The following is a 23,326-nucleotide window of genomic DNA, read 5'->3' as shown; positions in this document are numbered from 1 at the left end:
ACGGGGCTGGGTCTTACCTCCGGCCAGCTGAACGTGTTCCCGTTGCCATAACAGGATGACGCACTGGACGGAAGAGCGGTCTGGCAGGGCCTCCGTTCTGCACCCCCGCGGCCCCCCAGTGCCCTGCTGCCCGACAGGTGTTCCTCTGACTCGGCTCCCACCTTGCCCGGAGGCTGCTTTAGGATTTAAAACCAAAGAAACAAAAAACCAGTTTGTGAATTACTGAGGGATCTGTCATCTGAGTTTGTGGTCATCTGTCTTAGGCCGTTTGACCGTTTGGACCATTGTGACCTTGGGAGAGTCTTTGTCTCTTTTTGGGTCTCATTTTTTCCATCTGTGCCATGAAGAGGGAGTCTAAAATTAGTGTGTCCTTGTTTTAAAGCAGAAGGCCTGTATTTTTTTTTAAGTTTATTTATGAGGGTTTGTTTTTTTAACTTAGTATTTGATATTGGAGTCCAGTCGATTAACAGTGTTGTGATGGCTTCAGGTAGACAGCACAGGGACTCGGCCGTACATACTCCGTACGCATGTCCTTTCTGCCCCCCACTCCCCTCCCGTCCAGGCTTCCACGTAACGTTGAGCAGGGTTCTCCGAGCAGCAGGCCCTCTTTAGTTCCTAGGAAGGCTGCCCGCTGACCGTTGGGCACCGCGAGGCGCCCCTGTGGGTCCTCTGCCAGCTTGGTGTGAAAACCTGCTTCCTGGACACGCTCAGCCACCTCTGCCAGAGCCGACTGCCTTTAGGCTCTCTCTGCCTCCTCTTCCTCTAGTAGAGACAGTGCATTCCCTGGGAGGGCCCCAGAGGAACCTTCTGGATAGAAGGATACTGTTTAGCTCATTCAGAAACCAAAGCCCCAGTTTCCTTTCAAGTTAAAAATCAGCAGAGACAGTCCTAAGTAGACTGTTAGCCTCTTGAGGCAGAGTGTCTGCCGGGTCCACCATGGTGTTGGCATCACTGTGTCTAGAAGACAGTAGGTGCTCAAAAACTCTTCACTGTGAATCTCGTTTAATGTTGTCAAAGGATGAACTCAGGTTTCTGATTCCAAGTCTCAAAATCCTCTTTAAATGAGCTCTTTCTGGCCTTTGAATCGCCAGTTAGGATGTTCCTTGGTGTATTAGTTGGACCAGTAAGTACTCTGATAAGGGTGTGCAGTTAGTTGGGGTTCTGGGTTAACCACATCCATGGATCAGTGTTTCAGTGTATCCTTCCAGAAATGGGTGAGGAGACTGAGCTCAGGTGCCCGGAGGCCCTGTTGGGAGAGCGTGAGGGCATGGTGGAGGCTGAGGCTTGTGCAGCCTGAGACTCTGGGGCTGCCTTCGACCGTGGCTGTGCTCCTTCGTGTCAGGCAGTTAGGGTTTCGCCTTTCATTTGCAGCCCGCAGCCAGCACATGCTGCTCTGCCCAGCCCGCCTCCATTGCGAGTGCCATGATGGGAGGCCCTGTCTGCACTTGTCGTTTCTTTCCTTTGGCCTCTAAGCAGGATTTCGGACTCGCTGCGTGCTCTGCTGACTCTGTGGAGTGGTTGTACAGTTCCTGCCGTCTGTGAGGGGCTGGAGAGCTGGGCTGCTGGGCTTCTGGCGGCTCCCCTTTCTTCTGGGTCAGGGGTTTAAGCAGAGTCTCTCCTGCCACTTCTTCTTTTGTGAGTGAGGATGCAGTGGCCTCAGATGGTCTCAGTTCCTCTTTCTCCCATTTGTTTCTTCCAGGCTGCGGTTTGGAAGATAGATGATAGTTCTCTGACTCTGTCCTGGGCTTCAGTCTGGATCCCGTCTTCCTAAAATACAGTGCCTGTGTCATAGCAGCTCAGATCCCTGGTTCCTGTTGGTCCCTTAAAGATGCCCTTTCTCCTTGCTTGCTTTTCATTGGCTGGTTGGCTTCAGACAGTTATTTTACTGCAGGTTAACTTTTGTGATCAGGACCCTCTGCCCTCCTTTCAAGCCTAGAAGAAATGGAGCTGTGAGGCCCAGAACGGTATGTGGTGCTTCCTGGGCTGGGGACAGTGGGCAGGGTGCAGGCGTTGGTGTGGACTCGCCACGGGTGCTCCCAGCGACACACTTAATGTTACGCTGGGAGCCAGCCCCCGGCCCCCTGAGCAGAAGTGCAGTGCTTGCAGCCCTTGAGAGAAGGAAAGCGTGGACGTGGGTTGAGGGAACAGGAGGATGAGATGGCGCCGAGTAGCCACTTAATTGGCCCCAAACAAGCAAACAAAAACAAACAAAACCTCTGGCTTGGAGACAGAGGTTGTATTTATTTTCTGGTTGTGCATGGTCACATGTGCCCTGTCTCTTTGAGTGACTGTGAATAAATAGATGGGTGATTGTGCATGGTCTTGGAACTGGCTGCTCTCAACCCCTCCTTTCAGTGGTAAATACAAGTAGTGGTAGTAGCTGGCATTTGAGCTCTTCCCACGTGCCGGGACCAGTCTCTGTTCTGTGTATCGTACACACGTGGTCTCCGCTAGTCCTCACAGCAGCGGCGAGGCACTGTTGAGGATGAAACTCCACGCGGAGCTTCTCTTTGTGCGTGGGATCCTGAGGTCCCAGAATAGCTCAGATTTGCCTGTGGTCGTACTGCGTTGGGGCCGAGATAGGACTAAAGTTAACTTGACTACATCTTATTTTCCCCATATTTCCACTGGCTGTGACAGCATTGTTCCCTCGGCTGTTGTGACTTGGGTCAAAACGAACGTCCACGTTTCCAGGGACTTTTCCACCCGTGAGGAGGCTGCTGCTTAAAGGGCTACCTGACAGTTTGGGGCGCTTGAGATGGCACTGCTCCCCTGGCTCTCCTGCTCCAGCTCTGGGCGGGGGGCAGGGGGTGGGCAGGAATCCCTCCTCCTTGCTGAGCGACCTTGGGCAGATGGCTTAATCTTTCTGAGCCTCTTGTGCTTCTGTTGTCACCTGATGGGGAGGACAGACCCATCTCCACACCCTTTCTTACGCTGATTCTTTGTGAGTCTAGCCTGCAGTATCAAAAGGGGTGTGAATTAGGGTTGTTGGTTTTTAATGACACTGGTGTTGTAGGGCACTGTAGCCATTCATCATCACGATAAAACATACTCCGTTATAGCTTTCAGAACCCTTTGATAGGCATTAGTGGGTTTTTTTGGCTGTTGTTTTAGGTTTTGTTTCTCTGTTTTTTTAATAAATGGTGTCAGAGTAACAGCCTTTCTCCCAGATGAGAAGGGTGAGCACTCACGGTTGTTGAGTACTTCCTGTGTGCTCTGGTGTTTTACTTTATGATCCTCGTATGATTTAACTGGGTCTGTTGTTATAAAAAGAGAAGTGGCAGGCATTGTGCCACGTGACAGTTGAGGGGAGGGAGGTGGGTCACGAGCCGGGGGAGAGGTGGGCGCGCTGGGGAACGTGGGTCGCTCGTCCTTCCCTTCGCTGTGAGGCATGTGCTCCCCTGCCCCCCCACCCAGAGCCTGGAGCTGCGCTCTCCGCTCCTCCTCCGCAGGGCTGCAGGGTGGCTGGCTCAAGGGCGCTGTCGTCTTTGGTTGGAACCTGCTCTGGGATTCCCCCTGGGGCTTTCCAGCTCCTCTGCAGGACTGTCGAGGTGGCGTCACAGCTGCCTACAGATTTATGAAGCAGCTTCTGGTCTCTGGGGTATAGAGGCGGCTTGGTTTGCCAAAAATACTGCAGGGGAATCTACTTTGGATGTAAACAGTGGGAAGTGGGCCTTAGTCAGTGTAGCTCCATCCACCCACCTACAGACTCAGCCACCCCGCTCACTCACCCACTCACTCAACTCTCCATCCACCCCCGTACCCACCCCTCCATCCGTTCAGCACGTCTCCATCCGTACAGCACCGGCCGACTGTTCGCCCAGCATCCAGCTGCCTGCCATGGCACTGGGGGTACTGAGAAGTTTGGGGGTATCTGTGCCCTCAGGAAGCTGCTGATCTGGCCTGCACTCTGTGCTGGAGACTTTTGATCTAGGCTTTCATACTTCTCTTAACACTCATGCATGTTAAAGGCAGCGTGAGCCTGGGGCTAGAGCTCAGGAGACCTGCTTCGCGGCCCTTGGGTCTGCACCGTGGCCTGGACCAGTGCCCTCTGAGCCCTCGGTCTCCCCCTCAAAAGATGAGAGGACGGACTCCTGGAGCGGGCGGGCGGGGGGGCGGCGGGGAGCTGCGGGGCGTGGCCTTCAGCTGAGTCCTCCCGCTGCAGTTCTGCATCCCAGCTCTCCACGGAACAGTGGGATTGTGGGCAGGTGGCTTTGCCTGTCTAAGCCTCAGTGCTTTATCTGTAAAAGGGAAAGAAAATTCTAACAGGGCCTACCTTGTGGTATTGAGAGAAGATTAAAGAAGTTGATGCCCATGAAGCATGTAGCAGAGTCTCGACATGGTAAACATTAGCTTTTGTCCCTACCGCATGTCCCCTTCTGCTCGAAAATGACCATCTCCTTTAGTATGGCCATGCGGTAAGTGAAGCGCAGCCCTCAGCGCTCACAGAAGGGAAGGTCTCTGGCTCTCCAGGTGTTTCCTTGCAGGGTGTGTCTGTGTCTGTCTGTCTCTGTCAAAGTTGAATTCCAGGAAATAGGTTTTTACAACTAAGTAATAGACCTCCAAAGAGATAATGTATGGGACGAGGCGTTTCATTTCAGCTACACAAGTGCCCTGTCACGTGCAGCGGGGGGAGGGAAGTCCTGCTTCTGTCTGCAGGTCTGTCTAAAAGGGGTGGGCCTGTGCTTGTGGGCAGCGGCTCATCTCAGAGCCAGAGCAGGGCTGGTCACCCGCAGGTACGTTTTTGCTCCATCCCAGAGACAACCACCTCAGTCTCTCCTTGTCGGGGAGACTCTCAGGGTTAACTCGGCTGTCTTTGTTCAACTCCGAACGTGAAGTGATCACAAGGTGTTGCCTTCGTTTTGTGATAGCCGAAACCCCACAAGCCCTCCACGGGCCTTGTGTGCAGGTAACTCACAAGTTACTTTGAATCGGCAAGTGGGTTGGTTTCGTACCCGTTATTTCTGCCCCTTGACTAACTCTCACAGTTTAAACTAGATTCAGGAATTCGGATGCATTGCCCTGAGCTTGGTTTCTTGGCCAGGCTCTCCCAGTCCTTCTTGATTAGTGAGGGTGAATGTGTGTCAGTCCAGCTCGCACAGGGCACAGGGCTGTTTGCAGAGATCAAAGCCCAGTCAACCCGTCTCACTTTCTCCAACCGTTCGGTCCAGGAGCTAAAGAACCTCTCATTTAATTACCATCACCACACTAATTTGTGCTTCTGCCTCAACTTGTCAGAGGGTACCTTACAAATACTAATTCTCTGAGCTCATCAGAAACCCAAAGGCGCAGATCAGAAGCACGCTTTCCTGTATGAGCTATCCTTGCTTTTTTTTTTTTTTTTCCTCGTCTGTTTCAGGGGAGCTGTCTATTAATTACCCTAAATGTGCTGGCTTGTAGAATGAAGTTTTTGTATTTGACCAAGCTGGGACTTGGACTAGGAACCTGGGCTCCATTTCAGGCCTATGTAGCCTGGTCCCAGCCTGGTCGTGCAGAGAGAGACTGCACTCTCTCCCACCGGGAGAGTCCTGTAGACTCAGATCATCATGGCAACATGAGTCACTGTCACCAGCGCTGCTTGGAGCTGTGGCATTTGGGGACCACAGAGAGAGAGCCAGCCTGAGTGTCAGGAGCCTTCCCTTCCGGCCTGATGCTGTCACCCAGAGCCATGGCCTCCGGGGCAGGCCTCAGACCCTCCCTGGACCTCGATAGGGAGTGGTGGTTCTTGGGCTTTTTAAGGTCATTAAGTGCCACTAAGGATCTGATAGGCGCCCTGTGGACCCAGTCCCTGGAGAGAAAGATGATGTGTGGATGTGGCCCTGCCAACCCTGAATTCCTGCTACTAAATGATAAATAATAATTTGCAAACACTCTGGATCTTGGAACGGTCAAATGGAATCTTGGGTGTCTGAATAATCAGGACTTAGTTTCTCCTAGTTAGACCTGGGCTCGAGTGACAGTATTTATACATTCCTGAAGTTTTGTAAGGATTCCATGAGATAATGCTTGTAAACTGGTTAGCACAGTGCCTCTGTGGATAAAAGGAGACCCCTTTCCCCTTCTGCATGTGAATTTCTTAAAATTTTACCTATAATAAAACTGACCCTTTTTTGAGTTTCTGGTTCTTTGGGTTTTAACTTATCTGTAAATTTGTGTAACCTCGGTGAGTCAGCGGTAAAGAATCCACCTTCAGTGCAGGAGACACGGGAAACGCAGGCCTGATCCCTGGGTCTGGAAGATCCCCTGGGGAGGAAATGGCATCCCATTCCAGTAATCTTGCCTGGGAAATCCCATGGACAGAGGAGCCTAGTGGGCTATAGTCCATGGGGTCGAGAAGAGAAGGACACACCTGAGTGACTGAATACACACACATACCACAATCAAGATTGAGAACAGTTCCCTCGCCCCAGGAGGGGAAAAAACAGAGACTTTTTGCTGTCCTTTTGTTGTCAAACCCTTTCTCCACTTCTGGCTGCTGGTAGCCACTGGTCTGTTTTCTATCCTTGTAGTTTTGTCTTTTCCGGAATGTCACACAGCATGTAATTTTGGAAATTGGCTTCTTTTACTTAGCATACTGCCTTTGAGGTACATGCAGTTACTGCTTTTATTTAGTTTATTCCTTTTTATAGCTGAGTAGTATTCCATTGTATGGACATCATCATTGTTTATCTGCATAGAATTTGACTTTGGTTAACTAGCTCTGTTTCCTGGCATTTGACAAACAGAAAATATCAAACAACCTAATTAAAAAACTTGAGTAGACATCTCCAAAAAAGATATGCAGATGGCCAATAAACACATGAAAAAATACTCAGCATCGCTCACCATTAGTGACATGTATACCACAACCACAGTGAGACACCACCTCACGCCCGTCAGGATGTCTGCTTTAAAACACGGGAAAATAATAAGCCTTGGGCAGGATATGTAGAAATCGGAACCTTATGCACTCTTGGTGAGAACGTAAAATGGTGTACCCATTATGGAAAACAGTGGCAGTTTCTCAAAAAATTAGAGTAACCGTATGATTCAAGAATTCTGCTTCTGAGTAATAGACCCAAAAGAAATGAAGGAAGAGACACAAAAAGGTATTTGTATACCCGGTTTCATAGCAGTATTATTCACAACGGTAGCCAAGAGGCGCCCGTCATCAGATGATGGACAAGCAAAGTGTGATATCTGGGCACACAGTGAGGCACTATCCAGCCTTAAAAAGGAGGGGCATCCTGACACACGGTGACGTCCTGTCAGCATGGATGAGCCTTGAGGACTTCGTGCTAAGTGAAATGGTAGGCATGGGACGATTGTACAGTCCCACTTGTGTGACGTACCTGGAGTAATCGGATCGTTGAGACAGAAAGTGAGGGGAATAGTGGTTGCCAGGGGCTCGGAGAAGGGAGAATGGGGAATTACTGTTTAACATGTAATTAGTATTTAAGTCCAGTTTTACAGGACAAAGGGAGTCCTGTGAGTGGATGGTAGTGATAGTAGCCCAGCAGTGTGAATGTACTTCTGACCACTGACCTGTACACTTAACGATGGTGAAGGCAGTAAGTTTTATGACAATATGTTTAAAAAGTACTGTGGATACCAATTATTTTGTAGTATTTATTTGTATTATAATTATTCAGTCTTAAATATGGTAAGTTATATTAAAACATTTTTAAGTGGTGGAATATGCCAGATATATTACTAGGGAGCAGTGCTCATGTTAAAAATGACCTCTGGTTTAATGAATTACATGTGGGCTGGGAGGACCTCTAGGTGAACTACAGGCCCTCGTGGGACATGATACTCTGGGTTCCCTGAGAGTGTGATCATGAGACGTGGGCTTCCATGGAGCCGGAAGCTTCTCAGCCAGGATGGGACCCCGCCCCACACCTTACACGACACTCCTCAGCTGCTCTGGGCTCCTTAAGGGCCGTCCTAGAGGGGATTACCCGCTGCTGCCCTGTGGTAGCCTTTGGTTCCCGTCCTTCATCCTTCATTGGTCTGAGGAGGGCAGTGCTGCGAGTGGGAGAGAAGTCCCGGAGGTGTAGAGGTCGAGGTGAGGTGTAGAGGTCGGGTGAGGTGTAGAGGTCGAGGTGAGGTGTAGAGGTCGAAGTGAGGTGTAGAGGTCGGGGTGAGGTGTACAGGTCGAGGTGAGGTGTACAGGTCGGGTGAGGTGTAGAGGTCGGGGTGAGGTGTAGAGGTCGGGGTGAGGTGTAGAGGTCGGGGTGAGGTGTAGAGGTCGGGTGAGGTGTAGAGGTCGGGTGAGGTGTACAGGTCGGGGTGAGGTGTACAGGTCGGGGTGAGGTGCAGAGGTCGGGTGAGGTGTACAGGTCGGGGTGAGGTGTAGAGGTCGGGTGCAGTAGTCTGGCACATGCTGAGGGCTCTTAGTAAGATCCTCACAAGCCCGTCGGGGACTTCTGTCCAGTCTTCTGCCTGGGACCGTCCTCGTCGGCACCCACTGAGTTGACCGCACGGATGGGATTTGCATTAGCTCTGCTTGATCAGATTCCAGGCTCTTGGCCGCATTCATAAGAAGGTATCCTTGACTTGGGGGAGGGGCCGAGAGAGGATGCCCCACGGAAGCAAGGTCCAGTCAGTCTTTCTCTTAAGAGTTTTAAGGCCAGGGAAGCGCTGGTAGTGTTAGATGAAACAGTGCCTCCCTTTGGGAGTTGTCGCCTGGAGACTGTCACAAGTCTCTGCCCCACGAGTATCGTGAGCACGTCTGTGAATCTGGGGTGATGGGCAGCGGCTGCGTCTTTCGATCCTGTGGCACCAACACATGTAAGACACTTCTCAGGGAATAAAGTTACACTACAGGGTTGGTTATAAAACAACACACTCTGACTTCTAATGCGAAACTGAAGGCATTTACCTTTTAGAGTCGGAATACAGTAGGAAGCCTTGATTCAGTCTCTGAGCTGCTTTCTTGAGCACCTACTGTCTTTAGTTCCTGACGAGAGATGCTGGGGCACAGTGACAACTGAGCCAGGCACCTGCTCTCCCGGTCCGCACTGAGCCTGTCCAGGGCTCCCCTCCATGCGAGGTCTAGCCTTTGCTTGAAGAATCAGACTCTAGAGTTCTGCTTATGCACATCACTCTTGCCTCGCCTCGCAGTTAGACATCTGGACACCTCAGGAAAAGGAGCTTGAAGATCACTGGGCTCAGGCAGACGCGACAGATGGGGCGACGATCTCACATCCCGGCTCCACCTGCTGTCCTGGCAGGATTGTTAACAGCACCCTCCCTGTCACTCTCAGAAGCGTCCCGATCTGAGACATTGGTGGAGGAGTCATTTACAGCTCCTGAGTGCCACATGTTTGTGCTGGAGAGGGTCTTGTTTTTGCAGTGAGACAGCTGTTTCAGAAATGCAGCCTGTTCCAGGGCGGGATAAGGGCTGTAGAGTCCCTAGAGAGTCAGCTGAGTTCGGTTTTGGTCCCGTTCTCCCTGTGGGCATCTGCCACTTCTTACATTCCCGTCGCTCAACTCATGGAAGCATCAAAACCTGGGACAATTTGGTTTTTAAACAACAGCAACAATAAACAGGTACATACAACAACCAGAATGTATTTTCCTTGTGAGAAAAGTTAGATTAGCCAGATCTTAAATTCATATTCTTTGGAACGGATGGGAACGATTTTACTGTTTGTGTCAAGTCTTACAGAGAGAACTGGAAAAATAATTATATGGGGACAGTAATCTCGGGTTAAGTTAGAGATTTTCTTTTCCCTGTTGCTGTAGAAAGGAGGATGGAGGTTGAATTTTTGTAAGAATTTTTGTTCAAGTGCTACGGTTGATGTTTAAAGAAAACAACCAGAAAGGTAGGAAGTCTGTGTTTACGACAGATTGGCAATTTACAGCCTGTTATGTTAGCAGGTGTTGATGACAGGACGGGCTGGGGTCCCTGTTCTGAGGAGCTGCTGGGTGCCCCAGAATGTGACCCACCTTCTCCAGTATGTCTCAGGTTTTAGCACCTGGGGTTGCTGTGCTCGCTCCAGCCCCTGGTTCTGCTTCAGCAGTTCTGGAGTTGAGCTGAGAGCTGGCATTTCTAACAAGACAAGTGTATTACAAAGCAGATGTTACTTTGCCGACAAAGGTCAATATAGTCAAAGCTGTGGTTTTTCCGGTAGTCATGTACGGATGTGAGAGTTGGACCATAAAGAAGGCTGGGCGCTGAAGGATTGATGCTTTAGAACTGTGGTGTTGGAGAAAACTCTTGAAAGTCTCTTGGACAGCAAGGAGATTAAACCAGTGAAGCCTAAAGGAAATCAACCCTAAATATTCATCGGAAGGGCTGACACTGAAGCTCCAGTCCTTTGGGCACCTGATGCAAGGAGCTGACTCATTGGAAAAGACCCTGATGTTGGGCAAAATTGAAGGCAGGAGGAGAAGGGGACGGTAGAGGATGAGATGGTTGGGTGGGATCACCGATTCAATGGACCTGAGTTTGAGCAAAGTCCAGGAGATGGTGAAGGACAGGGAAGCCTCACGTGCTCCAGTCCATGGGCTGCAAAGAGTCAGACGCGACCTAGCGACAGAGCAGCAGCCCGGGCGCCGCTGGAGGGTGGGTGTCGGGATCGGGGCGCTTGGGCATCAGTGCTTAGAGGTAAGTACGGAGAGGAGTGAAAAGGCTCCTCGGGATCTGACCTGAAGGGTGGCTCCTGGAGGGTGAGGAGGGATGTAGAGAGCAGTTCACAGGCGCCCATGCCAGGAGCTGTGCTGTGTGCGTTTAACCCCATTAGCAGCACCGCGGGGAGCTGAGAGGGACTGCGTTTTACAGATGAGAAAACTGAGGTTTACGTGACCTAGCCGGTTGGCATGTGGAGGCACGAGGGTACACCATTGCCCGGTACTGAAACGAATCCTTTTTAAATGAATGCGCAGCACAGACACCTCAGAGTGAAGGAGATTCGTGCAGGACAGCAGGAGAAGGACAGTGCTCACGGTTCTTCCTCTTCCAGCGTGTTTCTGTCAGCAGCTCGCGAGATGAAAAGCAGTGCTCTAATTAGCTCTGACAAGAAGAAGCCCAGAAGGTCGGCAGCTATGGGGAAAACTCTGATGAATCTCACACTCAATGTGTATTGTGCCCTGGGATATTAGCTAATGGGTTAGTTTATTTGTCACCATGATTAGCGAGACAGTTTAAGCATCGAGGACTTGAGAACCAGACTCTAAAACTGAAATTTTGTTTAAAGTCACACAGTAGTCAACTTTACTACTTTAAAAACATCATGGTAATTTTTTTTTTTCTTAAACAAGCTTCTGACTTGTCTTAATGTGTAAGTGTTGTGGTTACACATAGACACATCCGTCTCAGCCCTCCTTTTCTGGATTCTCTGCTCTTCCAGACTCTCAGTTTTGGAATATCCTAGGGCTGAGTCCTCCAGTCTCTTCCTCAGCAATCTAGTCCCATGTCTTTTCTTTTTCTTTTTTAAATTTTTATTGAAGTATAATCTATAATGTTGTTAGTTTATTGCTGACAGAAGAATGAATCAGTCATGAAAGTGAAAGTCGCTCAGTCATGTCTGACTCTCTTCGACCCCATGGATTATATAGTCCATGGAATTCTCCAGGCCAGAGTATGGAGTGGGTCGCCTTTCCCTTCTCCAGGGGATCTTCCCAATCCAGGGATCGAACCCAAGACTCCCTGCTTTGCAGGCAGATTCTTTACTAGCTGAGCCACAAGGGAAGCCCGAATCAGTCATATGTACACATGTACCCACTCCTTTTTTTTAGATTTATTCTCTTTTAGGTCACCACAGACCGTGGAGTAGAGTTCCCTGAGCTGTATATACAGCAGTTCATCGTTAGCTACCCGTTCACACTCAGTATTGGGTATATGTCGCTCCTTATGTCCCAGTTCGTCCTGTCTCCTTTCCCCTTCTTGGTAACCATGAGTTTGCTCTCTACGTCTGCGCTAGTCCCGTGTCTTTAAATGCCATCTAAATACTGGTCATCCCCAAATGTGCATGTCCAGCCTCCGACTGTCCCCTGAACTGCAGACTGCCCACTTACCTCTCCACTTAGCTGTCTTGTCAGCCTCAGGCGATGTGTCTGAACTGAGCCAGGGCTCCTGCTCCACCACCTCGCTTCCCGCCTCACTGGCTCCTCCCAGGGTGTCCACAACAGTGAGTAATGCCATTTTTTAAAAGAGGTTTTTTGTTTGTTTAAATATTTATTTGGCTTCGCCAGGTCTTAGTCGCCGCACATGGGATCTTGAGTCTTCATCACAGTAGGCAGGAGCTTTAGTTCTGGCATGCAGGATCTAGTTCCCTGACCAGGGGTTGAACTCAGGCCCCCTGCATTAGGAGCATGGAGTCTTAGCCGCTGGACTACCAGGGAAGTCACTAAATAATGACATTTTTGGCCTAACTGATCAGGCCCATAAAATCTGGGAGTCCTCTCGGACTCTTCTCTTGTCGCCCACACCTGACCACCCACAGGTCCCCTGGGCTTACCCCGGCTGTGCCCGGCCTCCCGTCTCCTACCTGTCTCTGCTGACTTGTGCTCCAGCCAGCGCTGCCCCTCCCTGTGCTGCTCTGGTGCCCTCCCAACTGGCTTCTGGGTCCCCACTCCCCCTCACAGCGGTCCAGTCTTCGTTCAGCAGCCAGAGCGTGAATTAGATCATACTGGGCCGATCCAGGCCGTCCGTGGCTCCCCTCTACACCGTGACCGAAAGCCAGAGCCCTGCCTGGCCCGCCTGCACCCCTGTCCCTGGCCGTTCTGCCCCGCGGCTCAGCCGCCTGAGCTTCTCCCCTGGGTGTTTTTGGAGGATCCTACGCACACTCTTGCCTCAGGCCCTGCCCTTGCTCCTCCCTGTGCCTGGCACGCGCCTGCTGCCCCCAGAGGGAGCCAAGAGTGGGGCTCAGGAGCCTCCGCCCTGTGCCGTCCCGTGACCTGGGTGGTTGCTGACCCTCTCGCGCAGGGAGCACATGGCCCCGGGATGGGGGTGGTGAGCTTCGCACAGGGAGCACACAGCTCCTGAGTCAGAGCTGCCCTGGGTGACTGTGACGGGTGCCCCCTCCCGCCCCGCAGGCCTCGGCCCCCAGGCCCCCAGGCCCCCGGGGCCCGAAGTAGCACCCCGTCAGGCTGCCTCCTCGCGGCCCCCTAACCCTGCCTCTGTTTTGTCGTTGCTGTCTAATGTGATGTTCCTTGGCTGCTGCGGTGTGCTCTCCTCTCCTGTAAGGAGGTGAGCTCCTTGTCGGCTGCTTTGTCACCGGAGCTCAGGAGGCACACAGGGGAAGCTCACGAATTCTCGTTGAATGAGAGGACAGAAGCATGTGTTGGGCATGGGTTCAGCCTCACAGTGGGGAAGGTTGTGCATCTTTAAACCGAGGAGGGCGTTCCCTGGAGGGTGGTGCTGCGGCCCCCACCAGCCCCGCCCATGCTGAGGCTGCCTGGTCACGATGGGTGACATCTCCGAGTGGGCCGCTGTAAAGGGCTGCTGCTCCTAAGTCACCTCAGTCGTGTCCGACTCTGTGCAGCCCCATAGATGGCAGCCCACCAGGCTCTCCCGTCCCTGGGATTCTCCAGGCAAGAACACTGGAGTGGGTTGCCATTTCCTTTTCCAATGCATGAAAATGAAAAGTGAAAGTGAAGTCGCTCAGTTGTGTCCGACTTTTTGCAACCTCATTGACTGCAGCTTACCAGGCTCCTCCGTCCATGGGAGTTTCCAGGCAAGAGTACTGGAGTGGGGTGCCATTGCCTTCTCCGCTGTAAAGGGTAGGAGCCCACAGATCCTGGGGCCTTCGAGGGTGGGAGGAAGGTGATGGGAGCCCTTCTCCAGTGAGGGTGTTGCCTCTTCTGACCCTGTCACATTCCAACTGAAGCAGAGATTGTGGGTCCCCTTGATGGATACCCATTGACCGTCTGCCAGATGTTGACCATTCGGTTTCATCTGCTTTACTGGAGAGGAAGGAGGTGGGACTCAGCGCAGGCAGGCTCACGGAGCAGGTTCTCACCAGGCACTGCCCCTGTGACTAAAGAAAAGTCTCCTGAGAGGGGATGTGAGAGAGGAAGTAGGGGGACTGGACTCCCAAAGGCCTCAAATGCCGGTCACTCCCGGAGGTGACTTCCTCTTTTGGGTCTTCCAGGAAGCATCAAAGCTCAGGAGGTGTTCTCCACACATACTTAGACTTTCCCTTGAGTAGTCCATGTAATTGTGAAATAAATCACAAGGAGAAAATTACTGTTTTTGTTCACTTGAAAAAATAGTTCGTTTCTCTTGGTTTCAGGTGGATTTGATAAATTTGAGGGTGTGGGCTTCCTCCCTTCCATGTCCTGCAGTTTTGTTCCTGCCCCGTCATGACTTCAGAAAGAACAGCGAACAAGCAGCTGCTTTTTTAAAGGGCTAGATGCTGGCTGAGAGTGAGACTCTGCCGCTCTTGCTCTTCCATCATGAGCCAGCACCATCTGCCAGGGTCTGCTGTGGGGTGCCTTGGAATCGGAGGTCCTGCCCTTGGTATTTTACAGGATGGGTCAGACCCCAAGAGCGATAGACGGAGGGCTTCATGGGTCGTTCTGTCGAGTGTCGCTTCTGGGCCTGCCTGGATGGAAACAAAGCCGTCTTGCGCGGGACGCAGTATCCGTATTCAGTGAGGATTAGCGCTTCATTGTTGTTAACATTTCCCTGCCGGAGGAAGGCAGCTGGCTAGCTGTGGACAAACACCAGCCTGAGATCCAGTGAGGAGGGTTCTCCAGTTGTCTGTGAACCCTTGGGAAGATGTCTTTCCTTCAAAATGAGGACATGAGTTTCCTTGTTTTGGAATGAGAGGATTGGACTAGCTCTGTGGATTTCAACCTTTTGGAAGTCTTTGGGAATTTAATGAATGCCAGGGACTTCTCTTCCCAGGAAAATGAATGCACGTGCATTGGTCAACCCTTTGGACATCCCCTGAAGCCCCTGAGATGAAACCCTGGACCTCGAAGGCTCTGCCCCACCTGACCCCCATCCGCCTCCCCCATTCTCATACCTCCAGCTGCACAGGCCCTTTGCACATGCTGTTCTGGCCCAGGACGTGCTTCCCCGTGCTTCCCCAGGAGCTTCCCTTGGGCAGCTCCTCCTCCAAGTCTCACCCTTCCCTGACCGCCCAGATTAGATTAGGTGACCCTGCTAGACTTGCTTCCCCTACCCTGAGCTTCTCAGCGCTGATTACAGTGGTAATTAAGTGATTCTTTGCTTGCCTTGTCTGAGTCTCCCCATTTGTGGGGTGAGTCTCAGGCCACTCAGGCCATAACCGTCTGAGACTGACCTGTGAGTGTGCATGCGTGTGTCGTAAGAGAGCCCCGGTCTGCGTTTCCTGTGACGCACTGCTCGAGACGCGCCTTCGCCATCAGCGATTTCCGTGGCGCTGGGCAGAAACATCACTTCAAAGCAGGGACGAGGGCACCCAGAAGACTGGCTCCCAGACTTTCTGCCTCGGTGCTCTGCCGGTCTGGCCTCCAGGCTGGCCCTCCCCTTTGTTTGCGCTCTGGACGGAGCTGCAGCTCCCATTTTGGAACATTCCCACAGTGCTTGGTGCTTCCTTGTATTGTTGTATTTTCCTCTGGAGGGGAAGTGACCAACATCAGCCTTTCCTCCCAGCAGACAAATTCCATGCACAAAGCTACACGTCAGCTTCTGGGCACCCACTGGAGAGCCCGGCTTCCGTCTCCTGCCGGCGGGGTGGGGGTTGAAGTGGTGCACGACAGCCATCACACACCTTTCTCTTCTGAGCAGCGGGCAGCGCCTTGCAGGACTCCCTGACGGAGGTTTCTTCTGAATCTAGGGCATCTTGTGCCGAGGGTGGTGGTGGTGGTGGTGTTTAGTCCCTAAGTCGTGTCCAGCTCTTTCTGCCGCTCCATGGGCTGTAACCAGGCTTCTCTGTCCACGCGATCTCCCAGACAAGAATACTGGAGCTGGTTGCCATTCCCTTCTCCAGGGGATCTTATAAACCCAGGGATCGAAGCCATGCCTCCTGCTTGGCAGACAGGTTCTTTACCACTGAGTCACTAGGGAATCCCTGCAATGAGGATAGGACTCTGTAAAACACTTCAGACGTCGATAGACGCAGTGTTACCGCCCCAGCTTATGTTGCTTATATTATTCTGATGACACAAATGTTTGTAAGTGAAACTTTATTTGCACTAAGGGAGTAGTTTGTTTACCAGAATGTTGCAGCGAATCTTACTGATACAGAAGGAAAATATCCCTCATGATGGCAGATAATTTTTCTTTAATGTATTGTCTCTAAAGTTGGATATTTATAGATGATAAAAGAATATTAAAGAAACCCAGTAACTATTTAAGTGTGCCAGGCACCTTTAAAATATCATGCTGAAGCTTTAGACTGCCCTATGAAGTAGGCAACTTGCTAGTACATATTTTCTATATGAAAAAATCAGGTCCAGGGAGGTCAAGTTCCTTTCTCAAAGTCACCCAGCTGGGAGGTGCCCAGCTAGAGATCCAGATTGGGCCAGCTCTCCTCCAAAGCCAGCGTTTCCTATTCCTTCCGCGCTCTGGTCAGGAGGGAGAGGTGGCAAGTTGCCCAGCCAAGAGTTAAACTTCTGGGGTCTGGATCTGGCTGTGTCACTGAGGGTGGCGCCTTGACCCCGGCTCTGCACCCCCACCCCCAAGCTCTTAGGGGAGACGGTTTTGTCAGTCTGTTAGGCCCTGCCGTTCCGTGAGTCGGCGGCTTGGGGCCTGTGGTAGTCGTGCTCCCGCTCCCGGGGGCTCTGGCTGACAGCAGCCTTACCTCCGTGGCGTCCTCGGCGTGATTGCACAGGACACGGAGGCCGGGACGCTGGCCGTGCGCTCCCGTTCGGGCGGCGCTTCCCTTTGACCGCTCTCACCCGAGAGCCCCGTGTCCCCCTGAGCTGTGGGTTAGATGATCGCTTGCCCAGCCAGGGACAAGTCCCGGAGACGCTGTCTAAGAAAAGGCCATCGGATTCCTCTTTCCCTGTCCCCAGCCCCCGGCAGTTCACAGGGAATCCTTTTGGGAGGCCGCGGTCCCCTGAGACACAGCCGACCCACAGGGTCCTTCCTTCAGAACTGCTCTTAGGGACGTCTCCAGGGGGTTTGGAAGGTTCGGCAGTAAACCCAGCTGCCTGGAGCTGGGGATCTTCCTCAGGGTTCGAACGTGGCGGCCCCTGGCTCGGCAGCGGCGGAGTCGGCCTCAAGCCCGGCTCCACGGGTGGCCTGCTATCGCGTGCGCTCCGGCCCGTGGGGAGCTGACCCAGGCCCGGCCAGTCCCTGACGTCAGGGGCTCTGCAGACCAACGGGATGAGAAAAATGCTGGCAACTCTACCCGCTGGGGGCTCGGCCTGGGCTGAGGAGTGGTGAAGGCGGACAAACAGTGCTCTGGTGGCCCGCGCCCTCTCTTGCCGCAAGGAGAGTTTGTTTGCAGACTGGAAGCTCTGGTTCACCCACTGTAGGCTTCTCCACTGCAGGTGGAGAAGTCTTCATCTGTTTTGTCCTCCTGTCTGCCCGTCTGTTCATCGGTCATTAGGCATCTGCGTGTCTGGGTACTCTGCTGGTGCTGGGCGGCGTTGTGTGCAGAGCAGTTGATACGTTAAAACTTTCTTTAGGTGAAAAGAGACATTAGGATGCAGGTTCAAAAGTAGAACTTCTTTGATCTATTGTGCTTCTGTAGATGAATTGAACTAAATTTCTAGTGGAAGAAATGAGGTCAGACATATCTGGCACTGAACACTTGCCTAAGGAAAATTATTACAGTTTGGGGAAGGAAACTGAGGGCCCTTCAGAGTGTGTCAGAAGTGGGGGGCGGTCACTGATGGTGACGGGGCTGGGGCCCTGGGTGTGCTGTGGGTGTTTGAGCCGCGGCTGGGTGTCGGCGGCCCCTCCCGGTGGCTGGGGCTTGGGTCTGCGCTTTTTCCCGGTTCGTGGCTGCGGTTTGACTGGAAGGAGCGCTCCGTGCGCAGTGTGGGGGTGGTGGGAAAGTGTAACAGACACATGCTGTTGGCTTTGAGAAGTCTGGACTCGCGGGCTGCGATTGTGTGAAAATGACTTCTGTGTCGATAGATGGGAATCGGAAACCTCAGGCTCCTGTAGAGATCTGGGTGTGGCTTCTTCGGCTCTGCGTACGCCGGCAGGATCCTCTTGCTCCCTGGGAAGGGGCAGTGGCCGGTGTGGCGCCCTGGCCGTGGTGCAGCATGCTGAACAGCGGTAAGCCCTGGCGTGCCGAGTGCCTTTTAGACGCCGTCTCGTTGGCTCCATGGGCCTTTTTTGTCTTTAAGTTTTACTCTGGCTCCCCATCCTACCCTCCAGTCCCTTCGATTGCGTGCCTTTGGCCAAATTGGCTGAAGCCAGGTATCTGCTTTCCGAGCTACTGTGGTTTCACAGTCAAACTGTGTGCCCTGATGGTGGTAACGATTTCCCAAGGGGACTCCTAAGTGTCTGTCTTATTTGGTCCTCATCGCAGCCGAGGAGGTGGGACTACGGCGTTCTGCACAGCTGACGGATGGGGAAACCGACCCTGCTGTGCTCGGTGGGCAGGCCAGAATCTGGCCCCGGGTGTGGGGCCTCAGTCTCCCCACTGCCTGTGCTCCAGAGATTCCTGAAGAGCTTTTCTACCCTCAGGCTCTAGGATCTCAGTCAGTGACATCTTTCCGTGTACCTTGACATTTTCTTTTCTTTAATTTTTTCCCCCACAAAAAAAGTGTATGAGTTCATGCCCTTTCTTCCAAGAAATCTGTTGTTCAGAATTTAGGTGGTGCAGCATTGTCTCCAGAAATGTTAATTCCAACGTAGACTTGTGTGACTGGAGCTTGAGGTTGCACACTCCCGTTTGTCCTCCGAGCTCTTCTTGGAAAACTGAAGTGCAGCTTGCATTTTGATGTTTGCTTACTTTTCCCCTTAGAAACACAGTCTTAATGAAGTCAGTTTGTTTTCGCCAATGGAACTTGTCCCGTGATGCACACTGGTCTAAGGGCTAGAACCTTGAAAAGAAGGTGTGACCCTGGGGTCTCTGTGACAGTATTTCTTGTGGCACGCCCCCAAACTGGTCTATTTTTAGCTTTCAGCTTCTTGATCATGTGATTTCCCACTCCTCCCCCAAGGAAAAGCAGCGTTGATGGGGTTTGGAAATGAAGTTCAATCTCCGAGGCTGCTGCTGTGCCGATGAGTATTGGAGTGTCAGGAAAGCTGAGGAGGAGCTCCTAGAATAGACGAGTCTGGGGACCCACCGCCGGGGCGGTAACAAGCCTTGTATTCTGATTTCCTCCCTGGAAGTGAAGAGAGTTGGACAGGCAGGAGGCAAAGACCTTTCAGAGCAGAGTTCAAGTTTTTCTTGCACGGGCTTGCCACTGGGTGATGGGGATGTCTGAGAGATGAATCCCGTCCAGCTGGTGACTTCGTCTGTGTTTGCTCTTCAGCAAAGACACTTGGGCTTGGAAGGGCTCTGTGATCCTCTGGCTTAATTTAGAATGGGCAATGCTATTGAAAAACAGAAGCCCCTGAAACGAAGCCACCTGTGTCCCTGGAAACCAGGTAAGAAGACCCTGCACTTCATCCCCAGGAAGAAGGGCTTCAGCCGCCGTCTGTTGGGACGCTGCGGTGTAAGACCAGACCTGAGCCTGTGGGCCAGACCATGCTTCCAGTTCAGCACGGTCTGAAGACAGTGAACAGACATTTCTGCTAAGGAATGAAATGATTCGCAGCTCTGTGATGGCCTGACTTGGCTGAGAACTTTAGTTCAGTTTGAGATTTTTTTATTTAGTACAGCACGTGTTGCTGGGTTGAAATTTTTCAGTTTTAAAAAATATCCCAAAGAAATTTTGATATCCAGGAGTTTGCATTTTTAGTGACAGTTTGGTTTAGAGAATGTTAATAATAGCTTCTAATTATATAGCACCTTTCTTCCTAAGAGTTCAAAGTACCTCCTATTAAAAAAAAAAAAAGAACAACCTTGTATTTGTCTGTCCTCGAGGTCCATGATATGGACAGCAGCACCTATTACTACCTCCTCCGTGTCACTCGGGCTTGTGTTAGCGTTAGCTCTGAGGAGGAAGAAGTCAGAGGGACCAACCAGCAGTGTGCTGTGGTGTGCCTGAAACTGGAGGACCCTTGAGCAGGGTCCCAGGGCACTTGCTGCCCTTTTTCACTGTTACTAACCTAGCAGACTAGCAGTTCGCAGACCCAGCAGGCACCCAAATACCAAAGATAGTGCCCACAGAGCTTCATCAGGTATGGACTCTTTTATCTCCACTTGCCAAAAAAGAAGGGAGGTAGCACCTGACCTGTAGCAAGACAGTTTGATAGCAAGTGTGTGCACAGGTGTGCGTTTATGAACAGAAAAAATAAACTGGGAGAAACCGCATGGAAATGTCAGTAAGAGTTGTCTTTTGTGGTCAGGTTATGGACAGTTGTTTTTTTTCTTCTTGAGAAAAGTCAGTGGGATGCTAACTTACCATTACCCCTCTAAGTTTCCATCAGTCAATGAGCTAGTTTGGAAAAGGTACTCCTTTCTGGTCCTTTATCAAATCCTGCTTTGAATTAAAAAACGATGAAAGACATTTGAGGGACAGACCAGGAAATTTGCATATGAACTGGGTGGTAGATGGTGTTTGGAAACTGTCGCTAAAACCATTGTGTGATGGTGGTAATGAGTCCCGTAGGAGAATGTCCATTTTGGGATCATCATGCTGAAGTATTTAGGAGGAAAGGGTTATACTGGCTATAATTTTACTCTAAAATGGTTCAGGTGAGTGAGTGAACACTTGCACATAGGTAAGGAAAACAGGATCATTTTAACAACGTTAGAATCCACGTAATGAATATATGAGATTTGTTATATTTTCTTTAATGTACGTTACTCACGTGGGGCAGAGAAACATTAAAAAAAAAAAAGCAGTTGCTTTTTATGTCACAATACTTTGTCCTTCAAAAGAATGGCTCTCGCAGACACGGGTGTTTGCATGTGGGCTGGGATGCAATACTGTCTCTCGCTGCGGTGTGGGCTGGTATCTCCAGTTACTGAGAAGAAAAGCCGCCTGATCCAAGGACACAGATCAGCAATGTATAACAGGAATTTAACATCTTACTTATTTTCAAGTTGTCTCTGGTTTTCCTTAGGAAAATAGATGAATGAAAGCTTCTTGATATTTCCAGTGGTAGCAGCTGGGTTTCCAGACAAAAATGAAAGCTGTTGTGTTGTGTTGTTTACTTGTGTTCAGAAATGTAAACGAGAGGGGCTGATGGCAGGGATTTCAGAATCCACAGTGAATTGGGGGTAAAAAGAGCAATTACCTGCCGCTGATTTCTTGGTCTTCACAGATCCTTTGGACCAGGGGCACGTCTCTGCCAGTGTAGGGATTTGGTTTGTGCACAAGAGATCCCCGTACCTAGTTTATTCTCCTATCCAACATCTGTGGATGCTCTGCTCCCCGTACCTAGTTTATTCTCTGATCCAACACCTGTGGATGTTTCTGCTCCCATGTTGTGTCTGCCAAGGACCCACAATAACAGGGGTGTGGAGTTTATCTGTTCTTCACAGTTTGTCAGTAAAGGTTGTTGATGTTTTGAAACAGTAATTTCAGAACAGTGTTCAGGAGTGATTTCATGAATCCCCATCACCACCCTGAGCCTGATGTGAAGTCAAGGCTCAGCACGAACATGAAATCACAGAGACTGACTTGATGGCTCCAGGCTGGAGGGCATGCGGCGTGGAATCAGTGCCTTGCTTTAGGGGCAAGTGAAACTGGGTCTTGACCTCATCTGTGGTTGCTGCAGGCAGTTGCAATGGCCCCGGCTCCCTCTGACTGCTGTCCAGCCTGTCTGTTGGCCTGCCATGGCAGACTTGAACCTGAGCCAGATGGTTGTGATTAGGAAGGCCAGATCCAGAATAAATTCTGAAGGGACATTGAAAGGAAATCATTATCTACCTTTTAGACCATTTATGTTTCTGCTCCCATGTTGTGTACATCTGGGAGGTTAAAAACTGAGGTGACAGAATACTAATTTGAGAAACATGAATCTCACTGTCTCTGCTTGCTGTCCCCCTAAAAGAGCATTTTACATGCAGTAATTTCTCTCTAATGATTTTAAACAGTGTGAGACGTAGCCCCTTTGAAGGGACCAACATTATGCTCTCTGACTCTTAAAACTAGTTTTTCTTACAGCTCTCAAAACCCAAGACTTAAGAAAGAGACAGTACAGCCTTTTTTTGGTTTTTACACTAATGAATACTTGCCATAGTTGATAAATTGGAATCATTTGTATTACCATGGTGAGTTCTAGCAGGTCCCTGCCCAAAAATATAGCATGGGAGACGGGATAAGGCAGTAGCTTCTATGATCCTCCGTGGTCTAGCGAGCCGGAGCTCTGCCCTGTCTTGCTGTCTGACTTTGAACAAGTGAATTCTGGTTACTGCGTGACCTGGTCAGAAACCTGAGGGCTGTCTTTCGGGGTTGCGGTTCTGCCCTCCACTCCCACCCAGCATATGGCGCTCGGTGGCCGAGCTGAGTGCTAGCTGGCTCCCGGCTCTAGCACAGGTGTACCTGGGGTAGGCAAGGCGCTGCGTGGCTCCTGGTGTGTGCTCGATGCTGCTGGTGCTGGCCTTCCGGCTTGGCAGTTCTCTGCCCAGAGTAGAGTCATCGGGGGATGAAAACAAGTTCAACCTCCTGTATCCCACAGCAGTTCTGAATTCACAAAGACTAAATTTATCAACAGTTGTTCACACTGCAAAAAATCGCTTCACTAAAGGTACTTAAATCATTTAGTCAGTGTTTGGTTGTTGATGCTTGACCCAGACACCTGGGGAAACCTTCAGCCTAGAGCTGCCCTGAACTTCTCTGAAATATACCTGCTATCCCCTGCTCTCAGAAGACTTCCTTGTTTCTTCTGGTCCTTTTTTTCCCTCCAGAAATAACCTGAAGGGTGGCTGACGGTGGTTTTTCTGACTTTGGGGAATACAACATGAGCAGACGTTTCCTTGGGAAGTAAACATTGTGGCTGTAGTTGCACACTGAATTATCTCCCTCAGAAAGCCCCCCAGCATGAGGCCACACTGGCATGGCAAATGGAAATATTAATGATTTGCATATTTGTACACAGCTGGATGTGAGCGAGTGAAACAAACACCCTCAGTGGAAGTGCTGACTGCAAAAAGTGTCCTTCCCAGGCTGGGGTGCCTATGGGCTTTGCAGCCCCAAGAAGGAGGTACCTGGCCGGGGTGGGGAGTCATGGATTTGCATAAATTCAGCAGCTCTCTGGGTCCTCTGCCACAGGGGCAGATTTATAGTTGTCTGGATTCCAGTCAGCAGCGGTGTTTAGACTTGCCTCTACAAGCTTGTCCCAAGCTGGCTAGTGTGCCGGATCATTACCATTGATGCTTTTCTGGCC

The 23,326-nt window shown here is 51.0% G+C and overlaps 1 protein-coding gene across 7 annotated transcripts in view; it reads left to right on the top strand.

Moving 5' to 3' along the window:
* The first annotated feature begins 19,048 nt into the window (after positions 1-19,048).
* The window catches only part of RAPGEF1 (Rap guanine nucleotide exchange factor 1), a 111,884-nt gene continuing 107,606 nt past the window's right edge, over positions 19,049-23,326 (top strand). For 4 of the 7 annotated variants that reach the window (XM_040225442.1, XM_040225440.1, XM_040225439.1 and 1 more), the window contains exon 1: positions 19,049-19,474. In XM_040225442.1, the coding sequence (XP_040081376.1) occupies positions 19,411-19,474 (64 nt within the window). In that variant the 5' untranslated portion in view covers positions 19,049-19,410. The remainder of the gene's footprint in view (positions 19,475-23,326) is intronic. The other 3 variants (XM_040225444.1, XM_040225443.1, XM_040225441.1) reach the window with 2 other exon arrangements.

The sequence above is a fragment of the Oryx dammah genome, unplaced genomic scaffold, assembly GCF_014754425.2.
Source record: "Oryx dammah isolate SB20612 unplaced genomic scaffold, SCBI_Odam_1.1 HiC_scaffold_25, whole genome shotgun sequence".
Classification (NCBI taxonomy): domain Eukaryota; kingdom Metazoa; phylum Chordata; class Mammalia; order Artiodactyla; family Bovidae; genus Oryx; species Oryx dammah.
Note: the sequence above shows the minus strand (reverse complement) of the source record. Positions and strands in the feature narration are given on the sequence as shown.